Genomic DNA, 23,897 nt, shown 5'->3' on the forward strand with positions numbered 1-23,897 from the left:
TCTCGAGCCAGGAGCCCAGAGCTTCTTCTAAGTCTTCCATGCAGGTACAGGGTCCCAAGGATTTGGGCCATTCTCTACTGCTTTCCCAGGCCACAAAGCAGGAGCTGGATGGGAAGCGGAGCTGCCAGGATCAGAACCAGCACCCATATGGGATGCTGGTGCTTGTAGGTAGAAGATTGGCAAGTCGAGCCAAGGTGCTGGCACCATCCCTTCACCTAGTTTTAAATAAGCAAGCACACCCTGAGAGCCCAGCTTTTCCCAAAGAGAGTGTTTTGATGACTTATGGCTGCACAAGAAGTTATTCTAAAACACAATGGCTTAAGCTACAGGTGTTAGCTTAATTTCTGTGGGTAAGAAATCTGGGAGTGGCTTGGCTGGAACCACAGCATCTAAAAGCTGACTGGCTCTAGTGGATGTGTTTCCAAAGTGATGCCTTCAGGTGGCTTTGGGCAGGAGGCCAGATCCTCACTCCTGGGCCATCTCCATGCGGCTATGTCAGCAGGTTACACTGTGACAGCTGTTTTCCCCAGAGTAAATGGCCCAAGCGTCAGTGATGGGGGAGCAATGCCTTTTATTATCTAGTCTTGGAACTGACTTTACTTGTTGGAAGGGAGTCACCAAACTCAACCTGAAATCAAAGGCAGGCGAGAGGAAGGAAGGGGAATAAAAACCCAAGGCTCTAAGGAGGCACAGAGAGAGGGGCTGATGCCATGGTATAGTAGGTCAAGCCTTCACTAGTGGTGTTGGCATCCCATCTGGGCACCGGTTTAACTCCCAGCTGCTCCACTTCCAAACCAGCTTCCTGTTAGTATGCCTGGGAAAGCAGCAGAGAATGGTCCAATTTGTTGGGCCTCTGCACCACGTGAGAAACCCAGAAGCTCATGGTTCCTGGCTTCATCCCATCCCAGTTCTGGCCACTGCTGCTATTTGGTAGTAAAATGGACGTTTCTCTGTCTTTGAAAATGTGAATTATTTATTTTAAAAAAAAACTAACTAGCTAAATAAATAAATCTTTTAAAAAGAAGGCATATAAAAACCCCTGTGGGTAAATTTAAAACCACCAGATACTGAAGCAGTATTTCCTTATCTGACAACAATTTACCACCTATTATTTTCAAAATAAATGCCTTTTGAGCCAGCACGATAAGTATCCAAGCACATATAGCATACACTAATTTCCAGAAGAAATCCATTTATAAGTTTCCTAAAAATAAACTTCACCTTATCAATAATAATAAGCTCCCCTACCATTCCAAAGAGTCCCAAACATTTCTTCTTAGGTAGGAGAGCCTAGTGGTAACTTATGAGGGAATAAATAGTAACCATTATCCTAAGTGTATTTCCATTTGCCAAATATTTGTTACTATTCATGTTTCCTGGACACATGTCAACCCATGGTAAGACACTTACGCATTTCTACTTAGTGGATATTCATATGAATGGTCTAAAACAGGCCATCCTGTAACTGTCTCCACCTAGTGGATGAAAATGGTACTGGGCAGGTTTGGGGAAAAAAAATCACGTCAAATTTATTTCAGGAGTTGGACACTTCTGTGGGCTTTTCACCATCAGATCACATATTTGAGCTAAGTACCTTCCACGAGAACAAGCTGTACACAAGTTCTTTCTTTACATAAAGCAGGCAGTCTTTGCTTCTTAAATGTAAGCTTTCACATACACTTCCGCCTCTGAAATTCTCTAGGCTGGTAACCTAGGATACTGCCGTGAATCAAGAAAGCAGCACAAAAGCCTCCTGTCTGCCAGAGATGTTACTTACACCGAGGCCCTATTAGTCAGCAACTAGGAGAGTCAAACGCTGCGTGTCGGGCCAGGCGACCTCGTGAGAACCTATTTAGGGCAGCGATGAAGCTCCTGTATTTTCTTAAAAAGGCCAGTCCTCGCAGAACCTGCTTCTCTTTTCCACCTGGAAACCTTCCAACTTGAATTTCAATCTGACAGAAAATCCAAGGAAGGGGTAAGTTCATCTTTGTCAAGCTGTTAAGACTGACAATAGACAGAAGTGTTAGGAAACAGAAACAAGCCTATTTATTCTTGGGTCCAGTCGTTTTGCAACAGCAATACATGCGAGTTTATGGTAACTGTGGGGTTATCAAGAAACTGTTTATTGGAGCTGGTATGTATGGGGACTGAACAGGCTAATCCTCTACCTACAAACACAGGCATCCCATATGGGTGCTAGTTCATATCCTGCCTGTTCCACTTCCCATCCAGCTCCCTGCTTGTGACCTGGGAAAGCAGTGCAGGATGGCTCAAGTCCTTGGGTCATTGCACCCATGTGGGAGACCAGGAAGAAGCTGATGACTTCAGACTGGCTGAGGTCCAGCCACTGGGGTCAACTGGGGAGTGAACCAGCAGATGGAAGATCTTTGTCTTTCCCTCTCTGTAAATCGGCCTTTCAAATTAGAAAACAAATGGCAAAAAAAAAAAAGTAACATATGTTGGGGAACAGGCATTGGTGGTAGAGCATGTTAAGTCGCTGCTTGCAATACCAACATCCCGCATTGAAGAGCCAGTTGCAGTCCTGGCTGCCTTGCTTCAGATCCAGCTGGGAAGGCAGCAGAACACAGTGCTTAGGCTTGGCCCAGGGCTGCTGTGGCCCTCTGGGTAGGGAACCAGCCGAAGATCTCTGCCACCCTGTTGCCTTTCAAAAAACAGACAAAAAAAGTAGCCATTTGGGAAAGATTTTTGAAAATTAAAATTTTTTTCACTTAAAATAACGACTTTTCATGGAGCTCTGCTCCTAATTTCAACATCCTGCTCACGTAAAATCTGGGTCCTGCATATGAGTTTCCTATTAATCAATTAATTAAAGCTTGATAGCTTACTTCAATCATATTATTTAACTAAAGAAAACGCACATTAAAATAAATAATTTTACTATGATCACCTTAATAATAAAAGTCCTCAACTGGTTGTGTTCATCTAAAATTTTGCTTTACTTTTTTTAAATGGAGTATGTTTTTGAGACTGCCTAGCATATAACACCATCTTGCCCCACTCCACTCTCTCCATATATATTGATGGCATAGAATAAATGAACGCAATATTCTTATTAAGAGAGAATTTGCAGAAAGATAAAAATTTGGGGAGTGGGCATTTGGCCTATCAGTTAAGCCACCAGTTGGGTTGGCCACATCCCATAACAGTGCGCCTCAGCTCAGCTCAGCCCCAGCTCTGTTCCCAATGTCAACACCCTGCTAATGTCAAAGGTGGGAGAGCGCACGTGATGGATGAAGTAGCTGCATGCCGTCCACCCATGTCATTCTATTCCTGACTTCCATCCTCCGTCTGGTCCAGCCCCAGTTTTATACAGTCATTTAGAGGACTACATCAGTATTTAGAATTCTGTCTCTCACATAAATAAAAGAAATAGTAAAATCAATTTCCAGAATTGCTGAAAGGCGTTCAGTAAGCACACACGCCTGTCTAAAGGCTGTCACTGCGTGAGAGCCCTGCAGGAGGTGCAGAATCCTCTGTCTTCAGGACAAATATGCGTGCGTGACAATTCTGGCTCTAAGTACCCAACAGCAGTTGGTACAAAAAACAAAAAATCGATGTTTTCATTCTTAATAGGCAAACTTTAAAGAATCCAGAGATGTGTTTCCTGCCCTCGTCCCGATGGCCGTGGTCTTCCACAGAAATGACATCAGGCCGGAAGAAGGAAAAGGTGCCAAATGTCACGTGAGCGGTGTTTCTCTCCCGAGCGAGGCAAGTACGTGAGCCTTCTGCAGCCTCTTTGGGAAGTGGCTGCTCTGTTTTTTGGCTAAAGCTGCCAATAAGAGACGCAAGTCATGACCCTGCAGCATCCTTATAGAAACAGAAAGTAATGAAAACAGAAATGGCTACTTAATACACATGTAGTATTAAGTTATGATTGGAAATGTCTGTTGATAAATAGCTTACAGACCATTTCTTGCTTCAAACTGTCAAAATTTTAGATGTGAAAATTACTTCTCATGAAAAATCTGGAAAACATTCACATGGAATAAAATATTTATTGTGGTTTTTTCTCTTGTGACATGAGACGGTTTATCTTTCCTAGTTCTCCAAATGATACTGTTGCAGAACCTCTTTCAGCTGGTCTCGCCTGAAAATAAAAAAAAAAATTGAGCTATTAGAAATAGATGCACACAGCCCTGATTAACCCCAATAACACTGATCTATATATATATGTATGTATATATATATTATGTATATATAAACACTCCACTGCAAATTAACAAGCTAAAAAAATAAACAGAGACATGAACCCACCAAGAAAAGTGATCTGTCTTCATAAGGTTACCTGAGACTCATGGTATTTCCATCCTATCATGTAATAAATCTGATATGTGGCAGGTACAGAACCGTCCTCATTTCCGTACATTTCTGCAAAGATAAATAATAGTTAAAGCCCCCAAAAAGCACAACAAAAATTATATCTTCCAAAGAGAAATGGATAACATAATACTCACAGAATTCTGACAGTGCCTCACATAAAAAGTTTTTTGTTTTAAAAGATTTATTTATTTTTAAAGGAAGGTCAGATATACAGAGAGGAGGAGAGACAGAGAGGAAGATCTTCCATCTGATGGTTCACTCCCTAAGCAGCTGCAACGGCTGGAGCTGAACCAATCCGAAGCCAGGAGCCTCTTCTGGGTCTCCCATGCGTGTGCAGGGTCCCCCATGCGTGTGCAGAGTCCCAAAGTTTTGGGACGTCCTTGACTACTTTCCCAGGCCACAAGCAGGGGAACTGGATGGGAAGTGGGGCTGCTGGGATTAGAACCGGCACCCATATGGTATCACGGCGCGTTCAAGGTGAGGATTTTAACCGCTATGCTATCACACTAGGCCCATGAAAAATTTTCAATACTGAGAGCCTGATAACAAGGAAAGAAAAACCACTGGTAGTGTGAAGGGAGTCTGCCGGACAGGGTCCAGGGATCTGAAGAGCAGGCGGGAGGGGCCTGCATCCCGGCCTTACCTCGGTACACGGCTGCCGCCGCCAGCATCGTGTCTCGGTGCAGCAGCGCTTTCCTGTTCCAAGAACAGTTGCTTTCCCCCATACCTGAAAGTACAGTACAGGCAGTGTGAGAGAATGCGGCAAATAGCCAACCCCATGTCGTCCAACAGCACACCCGCGCCCATGGTGTCACCACCTTTCCAAGAATGCCACATGATGCCTGTCTTAGCTGCTCTGTGAGGAGGATGGCACGGTACCACAACGCCTCACTCCTCCTAAACCATGACACATATGATCGTGGGATTCGGACGCAGGCTTGGCGACCGGTTACATGGTTATATATTCTCAGATTATACCGATCCCACCTTAGGGAGGGATTATGTGCTTTGCTCTGAGACAGTTCTTTAATGTTTTACAATTCATTTTTAGAGTTCTTTTAGACAATGGTTAAAAACTAGGGTGATAAATACTAACCTAATATTCATTAAAAATTAGTCTGATTGAAATCTCAAAAAAAAAAAAAAACAAAACTGTTACAAGCGCCCATATTTGAAAGTGAGTATGTAAAATCAGAATGTCAGTACTAGCAATCCTTTTGTATTGATTCTCTGTGTTAAACTTCAGTTTACGATCAAGTGTCACTCACGTTATTGTTTTATTTTCATAAATTATGAAATAAACCTCTCAGTATTAGTATTCTTCCATATTTTAAAAATAGTAATTCAGGTCTGGCGCAATAGCTTAGCAGCTAAAGTCCTCACCTTGTACATGCCAGGATCCCATATGGGTGCCAGTTCTAATCCCAGCAGCCCCATTTCCCATCCAGTTCCCCCTATTTGTGGCCTGGGAAAGCAATTTAGCACTGCCCAAAGCCTTGGGACCCTGCACCCATGTGAGAGACCTGGAAGAGGCTCCGGGCTCCTGGGTTCAGATCAGCTCAGCTCTGGCTACTGCAGCCACTTAGGGAGTGAAACAGTGGAATGGGGAATCCTCCTCTCTGTCTCTCCTCCTCTCTGTATATCTGACTTTCCAATAAAAATAAATAAATCCTAAAAAGATGTTTTTCTAAATTTAAAAAAAATTCATTAATCACTGATCAGCCTTATGAAACAATTAATAAATTAACTAAACCTTTTTTTCTCTTCAATCCTAAATAATTTCTATGTTGCTCTAATGACAGTCTGCCTCTGAAAGCACAGATGTGTCTTCTTTGAGTACTACAGCCTCAATTCATGAAGATCAGCAAACACAAAATGACAGATTAATCATCAATGCATGTAGCTCCTGTTTCTGCAGTCACGGGCATCCCGAGCTCTCTGACGGCCTCGGTGCCATCACCTCATGCCCACCACAAATCTACTCCAAAGGCACCCGCCACCAAGCGGCTGGAGGCAACGCGCTGGCGGACTCTCGTGGCCACCTGTGTGGCACTGCGGAGTGTGTCCTGTCCCGTGACTTGCATCACCAGATGAGGGGAGCACAGGGGGAAATGGCAAATTCTTTAAAAAAAAAAAAAATGTAAGATATACAAGAAATTCTAAAATGCCTTCAAAACAACCGAAACGAGGCTAGCCCAAGAGTATCAGCCATAGACTGTCTCTGAACATCTGACTAAGAATCCGGGCGCGCCGGCGTGCAGCCCACGCTGCCTCCCAGGAGGAACACGCGGCCTTGCTGAACTGCCTTCGGCTTCAGGAACCAGTGAGGTGCTAAAACACTCTCTGGGCTTTAAGATTACATTCCCAATTTTAATTCTTATGCAACCTGTGGCCAAGTCACTCCACGTCTACTAAATTCAGTTTATTCACTTTCAAAATGGAATGGTAAAACTTCCCAGCACATCTTGACCAAAGACCTTCTGGAGGAAACATCCAGGACTTCTAAGTTTCAGAGCTACAGAAAAATCTGATTAGCACATAGCCATTTAATACTCTCACAGTGTTTTTAAGGTTAAGTTCAACTTCTTAGTACTAAAAAAAAAAACCTAACTTAGCTTACTACAAACAATACTGAGTATTGTTTTAAGAAAAATAACAGAACTTACCTTAAAATCACTGTGAAAGCCTTGATAATTTTTCATCAGCTGGTATGCAACTTGTTTTGTAAAATTAAGTCAACATTTTGGACTTTTTTTCTGTGAATTAATAATAATGTCGGCTTAGATCAGGAGACACATCATCAAGAAGGGAATATAAAGACAAATGTCCTGCGAACTGAACTTGAGAGCAGCGTGGAGGTCCTGCTGGCTTCCGGTCAGCAAAGCTGCAGCCCGGGAGGACCCAGGCACTCGGCCCCTCTGCTCACCCCGCTGCCACCAGTGCCACCAGTGCCACCTGCAGCCCCCGACTTCCCAGGGTAGACGCTTTGTGATTTCTGGACATGAACCAGGCTGCGTGACTGCCTTGAAACCCTGGCTCTACCACCGGGAAACTTCCTCCTCTTGAATAAGTCACTTCACTTCTGTGTTGATGTTTCCTTGTGTGTAACAGGTCAGCCTGAACATGCTAGCTCTTAGCTGTATCTTTCTTAGAAACCATGCCTTAAAAACAATGCTGGCTGAGCTCTTCAACACCCTTTGCTGGTTGCCTCTCCTCGGGAAAATTCTCCCAAGACACCACAATTTTCCTCCCCAAATAACCCAGCAGGGAGCTGGATTGGAAGCAGAGCAGCCAGGACTCAAAACAGCATTTATATGGGGTTGTGGTGCTGCAGACCTTGTCATGTTTTTTGCAAAGGGACCTTTGCATCTGCCATTGTCTTTGCTTGGGACTCACCTCCCTGCCATTTCCATTTCATTAACTCATCCCTGTTTTCTACAGCATGGCTAAGTTGCTACTTCCTCACCTAAGACTTCTCTAGTCTTTGTTCACAGTCTGTCAGAACCTGACAGAATCTAACACTACACCAACTCAAGTATTTGCTTCCTTGTCTTGGACCTAAGGTGCCAAGCATTGCTGGAGAAACTGATACATCCTACCATCCTCAGACGCACTCTTCAAAGAAGTCTTACCATCTTTTTATTAGCAGCCATAGCACATATGCCCCTAATTCATAGCACTGACCATAGTTCTTTGCAACAGTTGCCGGGGCCCACCTCCTACACTCTGTACACAAGCGCCATTACAATTTTTTTGCTTCCTCATCAACAATGGATCCACTATTTGCCATGAAGTGTGCGTTCAAAATATGTGTTAGCAAACACGGTAAAAAGCTCTAAAGTGCCTTACCTTGCAGATCTTGCATCAGCTCAAACATTCCAGGATAGTTAACTTGAATTTCATCAGTGTCCTATGTGACAACAGAAAAGCAATATCCAGTTGATAACCATCATTTTTAATAAGACCTAGGTCTGAAAAGGGGCTGTATAGATAACCCAGACCAATCTCTCATGGTAAGATGGAAGACTTTGTAACCTGACTTTTGCTTATTTATGAAGGTTTCAAATTGCTAAACCAGTATTCCCTACTGTGAGGCAATCCTTTCATTAACTGATTCTTATTTTTTCTCGGGAACAACACAAAAGAAATCTATTCTGGATGCTACGATTTATCACCCTCTTCTCTAAAACTCTGAAAATTCCTTCTAGAATATCTCAATTTTAGGACGGTGGAAAGGAAGGGTCTCATCTAGATAAAAGTGAAAGATCATAACTGTTTTTTTCTGTTGTGTGTTTTTTTTAAGATTTATTTTCACTGTAAAGTCAGATGTACAGAGAGGAGGAGAAACAGACAGGAAGATCCTCCTTCCACTGGTTCACTTCCCAAGAAGCCACAATGGCCGGAGCTGCACCAATCCGAAGCCAGAACCCAGGAGCGTCTTCCAGGTCTCTCACATGGGTGCAGGGTCCCAAGGCTTTGGGCTGTCCTTGACTGCTTTCCCAGGTCAGAGATGGATGGGAAGTGGAGTTGCCGGGATACAAACTGGTGCCCATATGGGATCCCAGCATGTGCAAGGCGAGGACATTAGCCACTAGGCTACTGCGCCAGGTCCTCACAACAGTTTTTGACTACATTTCCCTGTACGTAGTCAGTATGAATAAATGTTAACATACAGTATGCAGGACCCAGCCAAATATGGTCCTCATGACACAGCTTGTGCAACACTACCTGGTGAGGAGATGTACGCTCTGCTGACCACACGCAGGTTATTTCCCAAATAAGGGATAGCATGATGATAGAGCGATAGCTTGAAGCAGGAGTTTACCGCAGATAATCCCCAATAGCCCAGTGCTTCCTGGCTCCTCCCAGCCTTAAACACACAAAACACGGATGAGCAGATGGTGAGGAGCTGCTCAGCCTTTTCCAAGCTATCTGTTCTAGTCTATAAGGAAAAAATTGTTCCGAAAGGATATATAAGACATAGTAGTGAGTTTTTAGGGAGCAAGGAAAGAGTTATCAGAAGTCAGACTTTTCACTTGAGGCATAATTTAACTCTATATAGTTTATTCTTTCTTCTTTTCTTTAAATATAAACATGGATCAGGTTTTGTGTATGCTTTCATGTCACTGCATGAAAATTTGCACCATACCTCCCCATATCACCTAATCTCCTACATCCTCACCTCTAATTTGTTTCCTCAGTGATTACATTTTTTTTAATCACTTCATTTTTAAAAACTCTCCTACACTTTTTAGGGGTTTTATGATCCCAGATTCTTTTCAGCTCAATTATAGGTTTATAACAAAGCAATATGGAAGGAAATTAAGAGGGTGGCCTATATATTTTTTCCACTTAGTGAAACTGTGGACAACCAAGTATCTATCTCCCTTTGCTTAACAGCAAGCTTCCCGCAATTGTCAAATATGCCAACAGCCCATATAGCCATCTGCCCACTTGGGACATTATATGTTGCTATGACCTTGATATTGTACCTAAAAATCTTACGAGCTGTCTCTGTGATAAAACCAGACAGACCAACTGCAGCCAGCTCTGTGACCAGAGTGTGTGGGGCAATTCACATGGGTGAGTTACCGCGTCGTGGCTATCATGTTAAATGGCACGCCACCAATGACCTCTGAGCAGCCAGCTCTGAACATGCAGCTTATGTTAAGTATGACTTCTTAATGTGCATGTTCACAGGACTTTTTTTCCAAGTTCCTGCTCCCCAGCGCCTATCAAATCAGTTAGTTCTACCCCATGTCCCCTCACTCCATAAATTCCCAAATCCATCTGTGTACAGAGACACATTTGTATTTTTGCTTTTTCTCCCTCAACAATTTAGAGGCTTGTAAAAAGTTTTCTTCTCTGAAGCCTTAGCATCTAGTGTTTATGTTATGGTCGCGGAAGGGAGAAGGGGCAGTGGGCCAGCTGATCAGGCAGTATAAGTAAAGGGATTAGTAGAGATTGGGCTTTAAAATCACTGGTTTCTCATCAACTTTTAGCCATATCAGATTTCTTGAAATCTCATGAAAAACAGTACATTGATCTCTACAAATGCACAACAACTAATCTGTACACAATGTCCCAATATTAGATCTACAGACTAGCAACAGATCTGCTACGGATAGAAAAACTACTGTATCGCAAATACTTAAAATAGGATCTGGCACCTAAAAGGTATTCAGTGTTTCTTGTAAGGCTAACTAAATAAAATGGAACACAAGGACACTGATTGTAGTATTGCTTCTACTGGCCAAAAAAAAAAGAACAAATTTAAATGTCATTCATAGGGAAACAGTTAAGTAAATGAGCAGCATGCAGGAGGACAAACGTACCCAGACTGATTTAGAGAAGTTTTTAAAATACATTGCTATGAATATAAACTAAGTTTCAGAAGTATGTACATAGAATATGAGTGTCTATATAAAGTACAGCAAAGCAGTGCTTAAAAAAGGAAACTCCGAAACATGGCATGCCAGACTGATAATAGTAAGTACCACTACAGCTGCAGTGCGCAAAGTCTGGTTTGAGTGCTGTGTTCCCTGGGACCCAGGGTGTTTCCTTAGTAATGCAAAGACGTTATTTGCCTTTTCTATCTCTTAGCCTACAGTGGTATTTTATAGAAACTACATGACACATGGGAACAGCAGTGGAATTCGATGCAGAAGCAGGTATGAGAATCTCTTTTACTAAGGCACGTTTGGGGACTTCAAAAGTAAATGAAACATACATGTTACAAAAAAATTCCACACGAGTTTAAATTTGCACTGAAATGAAATTTTTACACAAAAACAGGTTTATAAGTGACAAGTATATTGCTGTTTATTATTACATGGATTCACATGCTGAATTTAAATACTAAAGCAATGTGGTTAATACTGACATCTGTAAAATACATTCACAAAAGTCTCAATTATTTTTAAGTGTGCAGAAGGATCCTGACACCAACTGAGACTTTTGGGAATAAGGAATGACATACTTGCTTAGGTTCCTGTACCTGCTTGGGGAACCCAGAAGAGGCTCCTGGCTCTAGCCTGGACCAGCCGTGGCCATTGCGGCCATTTGGGGAGTGGGATGGCGGATGGAAGGGCTTTCTCTGTGTCTCTCCCCAACTCCCTCTGTAGTTCTATTTTTCAAATAAATCAATCTTTTAAAAAATTTAAGACATATTAAAAGCTTGTGAAAGGCAATCCTGCACACAGGTTTCGGGGACCGAGGGTCAGTTCTCAGCCTATTCTAGTCTGTTGTTTTTCTCTGGATAACCATTCCCACCATCAGGGGCTCAGCTGGTCCATGCTCTGTACTTTTTATCAAAACAAGGAGGGCTAGGGCAACCTATTTTTGGTTAGATGATTATATGAAACACATTAACATCAAATCTTCAAAAATAACTATTTTAATCTCAAGCCTATCATCTTTAATCATGCAATGAGAAACTTCATCAAGGAATTCCAATTTCCTCTAATCAGGTTTAGAGCTGTTTATAGGCCCGTGGAGTCCATAAAAATCACGTACAGTAAATTGACTCAACTCACATCTGAACAGAGTAATGATTTCTTTAGAATGACACTGATGTTGGAAGACGTGAAGAGGCAGCCTCTCCCGAGGACTGACACCCCTCAGCAAGCCCAACCTTACAAACTGCTAGAGCGGAAGACTGGGAAGGAGAAGGCCTTAGCAGGGAGTATGTGCTACATGCCCTTTGTCCTGTGTAAAACTAACAACCACCTGAGGTGAGCAGCATTTGTGTCTTTTAAAAGAAATGAGTGTTGGAAAGAGGTGAAGTAACTGACCCGCTTGGCCTAGCTGATAAGTGAAAGCTCCGTGCAAGCTGCACTCTCGTCCCTGCTTCAGATGCCTGCTGCTGCCGGAAGTGTACTTAAGTCACTTTCGCTCGTCATCTGGAATGCTCTCACTTCATCATACACTCAGCTCTGGATTTGAAGGTTTGGAAGAAGTAATATGTCTAAGAGAACAATCTCCAGGTTAACATGGCACCTTTTCTTTGTTTTTACCTACTTATTCAGGTAATAAACAACTAAAAATTTTACATTCCTACCTTAACCTCAATTAGATGTGTTTACACAAACTACAAACGGTCGAGCTTTATCTTAAAAAAAAAAGGGGGCGGGGGGAGAAAAAATATATCCAAAATCTTTGTAGAATGCTGTGATTATATAGTTTTCGGTCTTGAAAAGAAGTTGTTTCTACATTGTGCAGTCACCGGCTGATTGGTTCCCTGGATAGTTACCACGGTCAGTGTATTAAAGCCAGCTCTCCCGAGCAGATGTCCCAGGTCATTGACCGCTGTGAAAGGTGAAACGTGGGGAGAAAAGCCGCCTTCTCTTTCCGTTTCTGCTAACTGCAAAGAACACCGAAGCTCGTACAGAGTGTCGCCTCCGAACATAGCGCCAATAAATACGCCATCCGGCTTCAGAACATAATGGATCTGCAATAAATACAAGACAACAAGACTTTACATGTAGAAATGTCAAAAGAATAACTATGGGGCATCTGAATCAACCATTTCATGACGACCAATCTTACTTTACCCAAACAATGATTTAAAACATCTAAATAAGCAACAGTCAGAATATCATTGCTGTATAATGGATTTGTCAAGACAGACGATACTGTTTAGTTACTACTAACAGGAAGGATATGCTGAATCTTTTCAAGTTTACAACAGACATCACTCACTCATCCAATCAGAAAACTGCCAAAAGAAGCAATAGCTTTAAGTGTAGCAGACTGCAAAAATCACAATCTTTCCCACTCCTATGCCCTTTGAAATGTCATTTTCCAGCAACTGCCACTGCCACCAGCTTTCTCAGGGTTTAGGCCTGCCAGCAGGTCCCAGGGTCACCAAGGGTGAGACAACAGTACTCTTTAAGAAGCACTGGAAACAAGCTGGTGAGGAATGTCTGCTTTATTATGCGCAGGTTACAGTTTTTAAAGAGTAAGAAAGGGGAGGGCAGGAGGGCATCTTCTGGCAGACCCTCTCCCCCCTGCCCCCCGACACTGTAATTGGCTATATGACATGTCTATTTTCTTTGACCTTCCAGTCATGTTCCATGTGTATTCCCCTTGACCTTCTAGTTGTACCTCAGGCCATGGGTAGGGAAGCTCTGAGCCACACTCAGCAGGTAGCAGGGCAGGGGCCTGGGGCGATTGCCCACAAAGCTTTTTGTTTGTTTAATGATTTGGTTATTTATTTTGAAATTCAGAGTTCCAGACAGGGGGAGAGACAGAGAGTAAGACTTCTTCCATCTAGTGGTTCACTCCTCAGATGGCTTTAATGGCCACGGCTAGACCAGGCTGAAGGTGGGAGCTTCTTAAAGGTCTACCTCGTGAGTGGCAGAGGTCAGAGCACCTGTGACACAAACAGGTGTCAATATCGGATGCCAGTGTTGCTGGCAGCTGCTTCATCTGTTATGCCACAACTCTTTATCATGCCACTTTCTTCTTCAAAGTTCGCTAGCGAGTCTGGATTACACAAAGAATAAGTCCTACATGTTTTGACTGGCATCCAAGTCCTCCTGCATCTGATCTTAACACGCCCCACATCCTAGCAGTCATCCCCCATATTCCATAACTGGAATGCCTCCCCTACCCATATCTTACCTACCCTCTAAATCCTGTCCAAGTAATTCCTTACTGTGCAAGTGTTCCTAGTCCATTCCAAGCTACAATGATCTCTTCCCTTCCTTTGAGTCCTTGTCTTACCTCTTCATGAATAAATATCAACTAGTATTAATCTATACCCTATAATGCATAGGAGGAAAGAAATGGAAATATGTGTTTACCCATAAAAAACTATAGGCAATTAAGAGACACAAGGAATCTACAGAGAAAATGTCAATATATTTTGTATATTCATTAAGCTCTTATAAATATTTAAATATTATCTCCACAATTTGATTCATTAAACTCTCAGAGACAGTCACTCCATGTACATCTTAAAAATTACAAATTGTAACGAGTATACCCAGCCCACAGAAGATATAAATAGTGAACTCGATTCCACTATTCACCAACTGTCAGACCGCCAAGGAAATGGTTTATGAATATGAATGCACCTCTGAGTTTCTAATAATGAAATAAAGCAAAAATAGTAGAATCAGTAAGTTTCCTCACCTGTTCAAGTGCCCTAGGAAGATCATTCACCCAGTGCAAACTATAAAATGAAAACATGTGTTTGTTTTAGCTTAAAATTAGTCTAATTCATACAACTATTATTTGTACAATGAAAATAGTTTTAATGGCAATGCCTGAAATCACAAATTAAAAATCAGATTCTTTTCATATAGGTTTTAAAATAATGAACATCTCAGGGAAGTGCTTGTCACACTAGAAAATCCCATGCCAGTCTATCACTTTACTTAACTAAAACCTCAATTTGGCAATCGAATTACTATTCATCTAAATATAGTGTAAGTCATTTCTACTCAGGCATTTCATCAAAACAGTGGTGTACAAACCCCTAATATGAAGAAAGCAATACAAATTATCATGACACATTCAAAGGGGCTTATCAATTCAATTCAGAAACTACAGAAATATTGTAGAAGTATTTACTTTCCCAGAAAAAAAATCATAAGCCAATTAAAGCTTTTCCAAAGGCAATTCACCGAAAGTTTGAACTCAGTGAGTTTTCTAACATCCCACTTTTGTTTGTTAAGATTGTTTTATTATTTTTACATGAGTTTGAGGTTCCCAGCAAAAATGAAAGGAAGGAAAGGACTTTTCATAAACCCATCTGCCACCCCACCCGTACCTTCCTGTGCTCAATCTTTGCCAGAGTGGCATGTCTGTTCAAACTGGCAAGCTTACATGGACTCACTATCATGGCATAGTCCGCGCTTTATACCAGGGTCCACTCAGACATTGTATGTGCTCCGATTTGTGGTGATATATGCCCACGACGATAGTACCACTCAGAGTAGTTTCAAAGAATCCTCTGCGCCCTGCCTATTTCATTCCTCCCTCGACTATAACCACTAGCCACCACTGGCCTGTTTTAGTGTCCCAAGTTCTATCTTTTCCAGAATGTCAGAGACACACAGTACAGCCTGCACCCTATGTGTTAAATTTCTTACATGTCTTTGAATGTCTTGAGAGATGATTTGAGAACAACTAAGATGTCCTTTGGTAGCTGAATAAATAAATGGTCTATCCAGACAATGAAGTATTCTTGGACTGCTGTCTGCATCCACCCGACTATTCAACCAGCAAAGGGTATCTTAGTTACTTTCAAGTTTGGAGAACTATGAAAAGAGCTACTCTAAGCAGTCGTGTGCAGATTTCTGCGTGGAGCACAAATGCTGCATCATATGGTATGACATGTTCTGTTTCATAGAAAGTGCCACAGTGCCATCCAAAGTGGCTCAAACTGTCTTCCCAACCTGCTGTGCCATTTGCATTCTCAGCAGTGTTTAATGAGAAGCTCCAGTAGCTCTGTAGCCTTGCCAGCACTGGGTACTGTCAGTTCAAAACCCTCTCCTCTAAACCTGTAAACATGAAAAATACCAGTATTCTCAACATTAAAAAACCTCAAAATTATTAAGAATTTACTCCACTGTCGAAGTTACTCCATAGTTTATTATTTTGAACTCATAAAATTAACAAGTATAAAATAGTGAAATGTTACAGCATGAATTATCTACCTATGAATATAACATACATGTTTTTAAAAGTATAAACAGATTACCGACCTTAAACTGCTAACCACTAGGTCAAATGTATTTTCACGGAAGGGAAGGAATTCTTCATCGGCTAAAACGTGAACAGTAGGAATTTCTGTTTCCAAGGAATTTTTCTAATGATAAAAAATACAAGATCAAAAAAAATATTTTCATATAGTCTAAATTATTAACATGATCATTGTTACAGTTAATGGGATATTCACTTGGCAGTTTTTGTCAGAGAAAAGATGACATAACGAGACTCAACAAATATTTCATAAATGACACTTAACATCAGCCAGAAAGCTGGCCAACTGGTTGAGAAAAAAAACATTGACAGGACCCATACTTCACAGTAAAACAAGTCTGAGAAAGTCAAAAGTGTCAGGGGAATAACCGGAGTCATTAGGGGACAGATGAGAATACAGGTGATCCCTCATACTTTGCAAGTCTAACGAAACACAACTCGAAAAGCTAGAAACTATCAAAAACCATCAACAGCTCTTGGGCTGTACAAGTTATTCAAGAAATGTAAATAAAAATTACAAAGAAATTTTTACTTTCTTTCTATCACACTGACAAAGACAAAAAAGACCAGACCATGGGTGACAAAGAGGAGGAAAAACCAGCTTCACCTAACATTGTTTTCAGTTTTCCTAAGGACACCCTGGGGATGCATATCCAGAACTTAGAGATGAAGATTGGTGATGCCATATATTTTATTACCAAGCATGTATTGTCAAAGAATTAAATCAAATGCAAAAGTTGCTTCATGTAAGGATGTCCACTGCAGTTATAACTGCCTCTTAACAGGAATGTAGCTAACAAACCAAGGATTATTCACATTAGAATATCATGTTCTCATTTGCAAAGATGGTACTCTCACACATACACAATATGCTCCGACAGAACAGAATGATCATCTGTTAAAAGCATGGAATGGCAGCATGAGACTGTGTGCGTAAGATTGTGCACAGGGTGGCAGATAGCTAACATCTGCAAAGGTGGGGCCCAGATGTCATCAGCGGTTGCCTCGGCATGGTCATTTTTCCTTTTTCCTTTTATTTTCTATACTGTTTAACTTTGCTTCATGGGTGCTGTTTTTAAAACCAGGGGAAAAATCAAGTTCTATTCAAAGACACCTACCAAAGCATTTTCTGCAATGTCTGTCTGGAAAAACTTCCCAACAGTTTCCTGCAATGGAATAATGAAAGCTCATCAGATATCAAACCAAAACAAACGCACCCAGCAACAAAAAAAGTCAAGATAGAAGAAGAATCATGTTTTAACTTTAAAAACCACAACAGCTTTCTCCTGCCCATCATATTTGATAAACCATGAACTTTAGTTAATCTTGACAGGTCTCTCTCTCATGCATCCTATTAACCCTATCTGCTGCCCCCACTTATGTGGAAACTCCAATTCTTCTACAGTGCTCCTAATAGTCTGTTCCTCTAGCCAATCCTTTTTTCAATCCTTCCTGCTTACCACAATCAAGTTACTCTTCCTTAAGCATCACTGTTATCAACAGCACCTTAAAGCTCTCCTCCTTAGCCTTTTTCCTGACTTCTGAAGTTATGAACAGCCAATCTAATTCTTTAAAATCATGGCTTAGACTCTGAGAGGTCCTGATCTACTCTACTATTTTGCTTTCCTTTAATTCCGGTGGCATATTAATGCCTGTACATTTCTGCATTATTTATTATTATTAATAAACAGTTTTAGGAACATTACTCCCTCCTCCCTATCCTAACGATGTATCCATTTTTACAAAGTAAACTGTATTCAGAATTTAACTGTCTGGCCTGGTGTGATGGCGTAGCAAGTTAACCCTCTACCTATGGTGGCAGAATCCCATGTAGGCATTGGTTTGTGTCCCAGCTGTTCCACTTCCAATCCAGCTCCCTGTTTATAGCCTGGGAAAGCAGAGCAGGATGGCTCAAATCTTGTGACCTGTACCCATGTGGGAGACAACCCGGAAATAAGCTCCTGGTTCCTGATTTCTGGCTTTGGATCAGCTGACCTCTGGCCATTGTGGCCATGTGAGGAGTGAACCAATGAATGAGAGGATGGAAGATCTTCCTCTGTCTCTCTTTCTTTCTGTAAATTTGCCTTTCTAATAAAAATAAATAAATCTTTTTTTTGAAAAGCAATTAATATTTCTTCTAGCTAATAAATTGCTTCCCAATCTATTTGTTATGAATGCTGACCTGATTTTTTATTATTAATTTTCTTTTTTTTTTTTTAATTTTTTTTTTTATTGGAAAGGCGGATATACAGAGAGGAGACACAAAGAGGAAGATCTTCCGTCCGATGATTCACTCCCCAAGTGAGCGCAACGGCCGATGCTATGCCGATCCGAAGCCAGGAGCCTCTTCCAGGTCTCCCACGCAGGTGCAAGGTCCCAACGCTTTGGGCCGTCCTCGACTGCTTTCCCGGGCCACAGGCAGGGAGCTGGAAGGGAAGCGGGGCTGCCAGGATAGAACCGGCGCCCATATGGGATCCCGGGTGTGCAAGGCGAGGACCTTAACCACTGCGCCACCGCGCCGGGTCCTATTATGAATTTTCAAAAGTGAACAAACTGGGAACAAAATGAAATACACCTCACACAGATGTAAAGAAATTACCAGTAGGGATACTAGATAAAATTATTAAGTGTCAGCACCAATATAGTCAAAATATAAATATAATCCAAATTACATTGATTAGCAAAGTCTATCCTGGGGTCAGCGCAGTAGGTTAATCCTTCACCAGCAGTGCCAGCATCCTCTATGGGCTGCTCCACTTCCTAGCCAGCTCCCTGCTTATCCACTGGGAAGGCAGCAGGAGGCGGCTGCCAGGGCGCCTGCACCCACATGCAGAATCCCAAGGGAGCTCCTGGCTTCAGATTGGCTCAGCTCTGCCGCTGCAGCCAATTGGAGAGTACTGAGTAGAAGGAAGATCGCCCACCCTCTCTCTGTATACCTGCCTTTCAAAGAAAAAAAAAAAAAAAGAGGTCTATTTCTCAAAAAATTATCAAATAAATACCTTATTCAAATGTTGTGCTATGTAACCTCTTCCACTACCAACATCCAAGGCCAGGGGGAAATCTCTAAAAAAAGACACACAGAAGTTACACTTTGTCTGAAATAACACAGTTCATCTAATAATTAACAACTAATTCTTCTTAGGGAAAATCATGTAATAATTAATAACTAATTCTTCTTAGGGAAAAACATTTGAGTGAACGCAACTTTCATCAGGTCACATCTGATCTCTTCTGCCCTGCCCTGGAAGCTACACCTGCCAGAGGGCATCCTATGACTCTGTCCATTTCAGACATGCGCAGAGCTTTCCAGAGGGGACTCACTGATGCAGAAGGAAGAACAGACTTAATGAGTCCATTTGAATTCAAGAATACAATCAGATGAAGAATGAAAAGAAGTTCATGTAAATTAACATGAAGAGAAACAGCATACTTAACTGGAATTTAGCAACTAGTCTTATTTGTAAAATCCTTGGAGGTGACAGAACACTTAGGAAGAAATCATCCTGTGAAATCCATGAAGGAGTAATAGCTAAACTTAAAAAAAAACTAAGTAACATCTAACTGTCACTTAGCTAGTTTCCATAGTGTAGTGGTTATCACGTTCGCCTCACATCTGTCACTAAAACCTTACTAGTTTCAAAGTGTTATGGTAAGTCTCACAAGCTAAATGAATCCAGGCACCTCAATTAATAATCAGCTGTCATAATCGGAACTCAATTAGCTTGAAGGCTGAACTACATTAATATCGTCTAAGCAATGCTTCCTCTTAAAATATACTAAGGCTTAACTAAATCAGCACAGGCATTTATTGGTAAGCTACAAATTTAAGTTTACGAAATAAGAAGCTAATTTTTTCTACCCATAGCATTTTTTTTTAAAGATTTATTTTATTTTTATTGGAAAGGCAGATATACAGAGAGGAGAGACAGAGAGGAAGATCTGCTGTCCGATGATTCACTCCCCAAGTGAGCACAATGGCCGATGCCAGGCCGATCCGAAGTCAGGAGCCTCTTCCGGATCTCCCACGCAGGTGCAGGGTCCCAAAGCTTTGGGCTGTCCTCGACTGCTTTCCCAGGCCACAGGCAGGGAGCTGGAAGGGAAGCGGGGCTGCCGGGATTAGAACCGGCGCCCATATGGGATCCCTGGGCATGCAAGGCGAGGACCTTAACCACTGCGCCACCACGCCGGGCCCTACCCATAGCATTTTTCCTGAAAAACTGAAGAAGTCCCTTTTCAATTTCTCTGAAACTTTGCCAACAGTATGGAATACCAGCTGGCAAACAGCTGGTGACAGCCAACCACTTGCTCACCTACAGCTTTGTATCTTGATTATGAATATATGCAATGTAACACTGGTGGTGCCCAGGTTTTTGAATTACAAAGACCTGAGCTGCAATTCTAGGACAGCAATTTACTCACCTTGTGGCTACAGACAAGAGATTGTATCTCTGTGCCTCAGTTTCTCCATCTATAAAACAGACGTTACTGCTTCCCTCCAGCAGGGTGAGAGAATTAAATGAAAATATGCATGTAAAGTATTCAGCAGAGTTCAAATGTTAATTATCACTGATTTTAACAGTATAAGACAAAACTTAATTTCCACAAATGAGACAACATTTAGAATATGGAGCTGATTAAAATTATCAAAAGATAAGTATTGACAACATAAATTACTGTTTTTTTAATAGCAGAACATTATTGCAAAAATATTTTGTCCTCAATTTTAATAATTTAATTCCAAAAAAATTAATGTTAGCGTATGCTTTTAACCAGAATCCCAGATCCTTGCATAAATTTCAGTTTTGCTTAGTGCCATGAGAAAGCAGCTGTAAAAGCTAAACTGACTTACATTTAAGGCTTCATTTATTATATCACTAATGAGTATAGTGGTATTTTTTTCACATCTTCAGAATCACAGAACTAATACACAGGCTATCATAGCACTGAAGCATATATTTTTTTTTAACTTACAAAATTAGCTCATCACAAGACTGGCAAGTATATATATTCAAAATTAATCCATCTGTTTGCAAGAATGTGTCTAAGATATGACTGAAATCGTTGTTGCTTTGGGGGCTGGTACTGTGCCTCAACAAGCTCACTGTGCACCCTGTGGCACCAGCATCCCACAAAGGCACTGCTGCTGTCCCGGCCACTTCTGACCCAGCTCCCTGCTTGTGGCCTGGGAAAGCAGTAGAGGACCCTGCACCCACATGGGAGACCCGGAAGAGGTTCCTGGTCCCAGCTTTGGATCGGCTCAGCTCTGACTGCTGCAGCCACTTGGAGAGTGAACCAGCAGAAGGAAGACCTTCTTTGTCCATCTCTCCTTCTCTCTGCAAATATGCCTTCCAAGTAAAAATAAGTAAAATCTTAAAAAAAATAAAGAGTTGTTGCTTTTACATTGAATCCCTTGAGTCTTGCCCGCAAAGTTCTTTGCGTGTTGTTATGAGAAACATCACTTACCTGGCTATGTCATAGACACGGTCTGCGATGCGACTTCCAACCTAAAGGCAGAGATGAACCGCAGTTAGGCTGAGCAGGTGTACCAGGGAAACACAGCGACAGACAACGCTCTGCAAGTTACACACTTCAACATGGCAGGCACTCTTCTTTACCCCCTTTTCCAATTCAGAACACTGTGCAATAAAATATCCCAGGAAACAAATAGAGGCAAACATCATAAGGAACAAGCACAAGATTCAAGACTAAACATTCTAAAAATATTTAACCTTTGCATTGCATTCTATGCCACATGAAATCACAGGCATAAAAAACCACAGGTGGGCCTGGCATGATGGCTTCATTGGCTAATCCTCCCCTTGCAAGCACCAGTATCCCATGTGGGCCTTGGGGTTCATGTCCAGGTTGCTCCAATTTACTTCCCATCCAGCTCCCTGCCTGTGGCCTGGGAAAGCAGTAGAAGCCGGCCCAAAGCCTTGGGACCCTGCACCCACATGGGAGACCTAGAGGCTCCTGGCTCTTGGATTGGGATTGGCTCAGCTCTGGCCACTGTGGCCATTTGCGGAGTAAAGCAGCGGATGGAAGATCTTTCTCTCTGTTTCTGCCTTTCCAAAAGCAAAAAAACAAACAAAACAACCCCCCCCCCCGCATTTCCAATTAAAAAAAAAAAAAAAAGCAGCAACAGGCACATTACTACCCACAGATAATCACTATGAATTGTACAAAAATACAAAGATTATTTACTTCAGATTATTGATCTATAGTGTCACTTTAGATCAATGTGCAAGTGGTCATTTAAATAAAATTCTATTCAATGACTACCAATAAGTTCTGCAGTATTCCTAAATGAATGGATAATTCTTCTGAATGATCTTTGAAGTAATCTCCATCAGAAGAACGCTCATCCTCCCATCTAAAGCGATCACAAGGGAGGTACCGCTTCTCGCTGGGCTTCCTCCCTACAGAAAGACACGGGAGTCTAACACGCTTCACAGCTCCTCATCCTCTCAGAACAATCCTGGAGTCGCTCCGAGGACTCGAACCCTCAGCGCGCAGATGTTTCTGCCTGGGGGGGGGGGGGGGGGGGGGCAGAAAGAGCTCCGGGAGAGCGGAAGAGCCCACTCTGCACAGTATTCCCACCAGGAATCACATCTGTTTATTAGAACAAGAATATTGACACACTCTGTCACATTAAGCCTGCTTCTGTACACTGGCAAGGCACTCGGTCAAGTTCCTTGGGGAAGAGACCCCCCACAAACCCTTCCAGAAGAAGCCGACAACCTGACAGACCAAGCCGGATGGCTAAGATACAGAATATTCGCTGGCAGCTAGCTTCCTATCTCAGGAACAGACATTACAGATCTCCGAGATGCTGTCGCACCGGAGGCTTCCTGACAAAGTCCCACTGCGGATCCCTCAGCAGGCCCGCGCTTGCACCGAGCTCTGCTCAGAGCTGCCTGCACCTAGGCTCCTAAAGAGCCATTCGCCGAGGCCTGCAACAGGGGGGCTCCCTCGGTCCGCAGCCCACCCGGGTAGGAAGCTCCTCTGAGACAGCACAGAGATCTGCATTGAGCCCTGCTCACCAGAGCACTGTTGTGCGAAATAACAAACGCCAGGTGAGTAATTACAAATTTCCCAGTAATCACATAAAAAAAAAATAAAAAGGGAATTTTGATTTTTTTTTTTCTAATCCGCCACACCAAGGTTATCATTTGCAGGTATAATGAATGCCAAAACTACTCCTTAGGATAGCTAACAGCCTCACTTTTGCATGCTCAGTCACTGAAACCCAGCACGTGTTTTGCATCTCAGTGGGACCAGATCCACTTCGAAGGCTCGGAGGTCACCCAGGGCCAACATGTCCCGTCCTGGACCTCACGGGCTCCTAGTGAGCTATGCACTTGTGCTCGCTGCAGTTCCCTCCATCACCTATCTCCTCTACCATCTCTCTTCAGTTCCCCCGAGGGACAGCGAGCCTGTCCTCAGAGACTTAGCAAGAAGGCACAATGCAGCTCTCTGCGGTCCTAGCAGAGCCCCAGAGCGGCATGTCTGCTGTTCAGGGTCACCTGGCCCCAGCTCCGACCCCGGCCTCGAACCCGCGGGGTCTGGGCGCCGCTCTCACCTCCTCCTTGAGGTAGTCACACTGGGTCGACTCAGGCTGTCGGGCCGCCCAGTTCTTCTGTTTTCTCTTCAATTGCCGATCGAAGATATTTAGGGCGCCGGGCGAGAGGTCGCCCGGGGAACAGGCACCAGAGGCGACGGTCCTGCGGCCCAGGGTTTCTGCAGAGACGCTTCCCACCGCACGACATGGAAGCCACACGCGCTGGAGCCCGGCCCGCAGCAGCATCTCCGCGACACGACGCCATCAGCCAGCGCCCGCGCCC

The 23,897-nt window shown here is 42.6% G+C and overlaps 1 protein-coding gene across 3 annotated transcripts; it reads right to left on the reverse strand.

Annotated features, from left to right (window-relative positions):
• Positions 1-4,004: 4,004 nt before the first annotated feature.
• On the reverse strand, positions 4,005-23,878 carry NDUFAF5 (NADH:ubiquinone oxidoreductase complex assembly factor 5). Of its 3 annotated transcripts, XM_040981821.1 has the most exons (11): positions 23,636-23,878; positions 21,517-21,557; positions 19,053-19,116; positions 17,172-17,219; positions 16,056-16,159; positions 14,479-14,518; positions 12,593-12,790; positions 8,191-8,251; positions 4,985-5,068; positions 4,307-4,389; positions 4,005-4,108 (listed from the first exon to the last, which is right to left on the reverse strand). In XM_040981821.1, exons 1-11 carry the CDS (start codon positions 23,858-23,860, stop codon positions 4,016-4,018), a joined length of 1,041 nt encoding a protein of 346 aa, XP_040837755.1. In that variant the 5' UTR covers positions 23,861-23,878; the 3' UTR covers positions 4,005-4,015. The 3 variants fall into 3 exon arrangements, with proteins under 3 accessions (XP_040837755.1, XP_040837757.1, XP_040837756.1); XM_040981823.1 differs by lacking the exon at positions 4,985-5,068; XM_040981822.1 differs by lacking the exon at positions 16,056-16,159 and having other exon boundaries at positions 17,172-17,239.
• Between the last annotated feature and the right edge of the window lie 19 nt (positions 23,879-23,897).

Source organism: Ochotona curzoniae, unplaced genomic scaffold, assembly GCF_017591425.1.
Source record: "Ochotona curzoniae isolate NIBS_2020 unplaced genomic scaffold, NIBS_Ocur_1.0 contig_3520, whole genome shotgun sequence".
Lineage (NCBI taxonomy): Eukaryota > Metazoa > Chordata > Mammalia > Lagomorpha > Ochotonidae > Ochotona > Ochotona curzoniae.

Coding starts and splice junctions, on each gene's coding strand:
- NDUFAF5 (XM_040981821.1), bottom strand. CDS start 23,860: ATGCTGCTGCGGGCCGGGCTCCAGCGCGTGTGGCTTCCATGTCGTGCG. Junction 5,069..8,190: donor GCTGATGCAAGATCTGCAAG/GTAAGGCACTTT, acceptor CTGTACTTTCAG/GTATGGGGGAAAGCAACTGT. Junction 4,390..4,984: donor GGCGGCAGCCGTGTACCGAG/GTAAGGCCGGGA, acceptor TTATCTTTGCAG/AAATGTACGGAAATGAGGAC.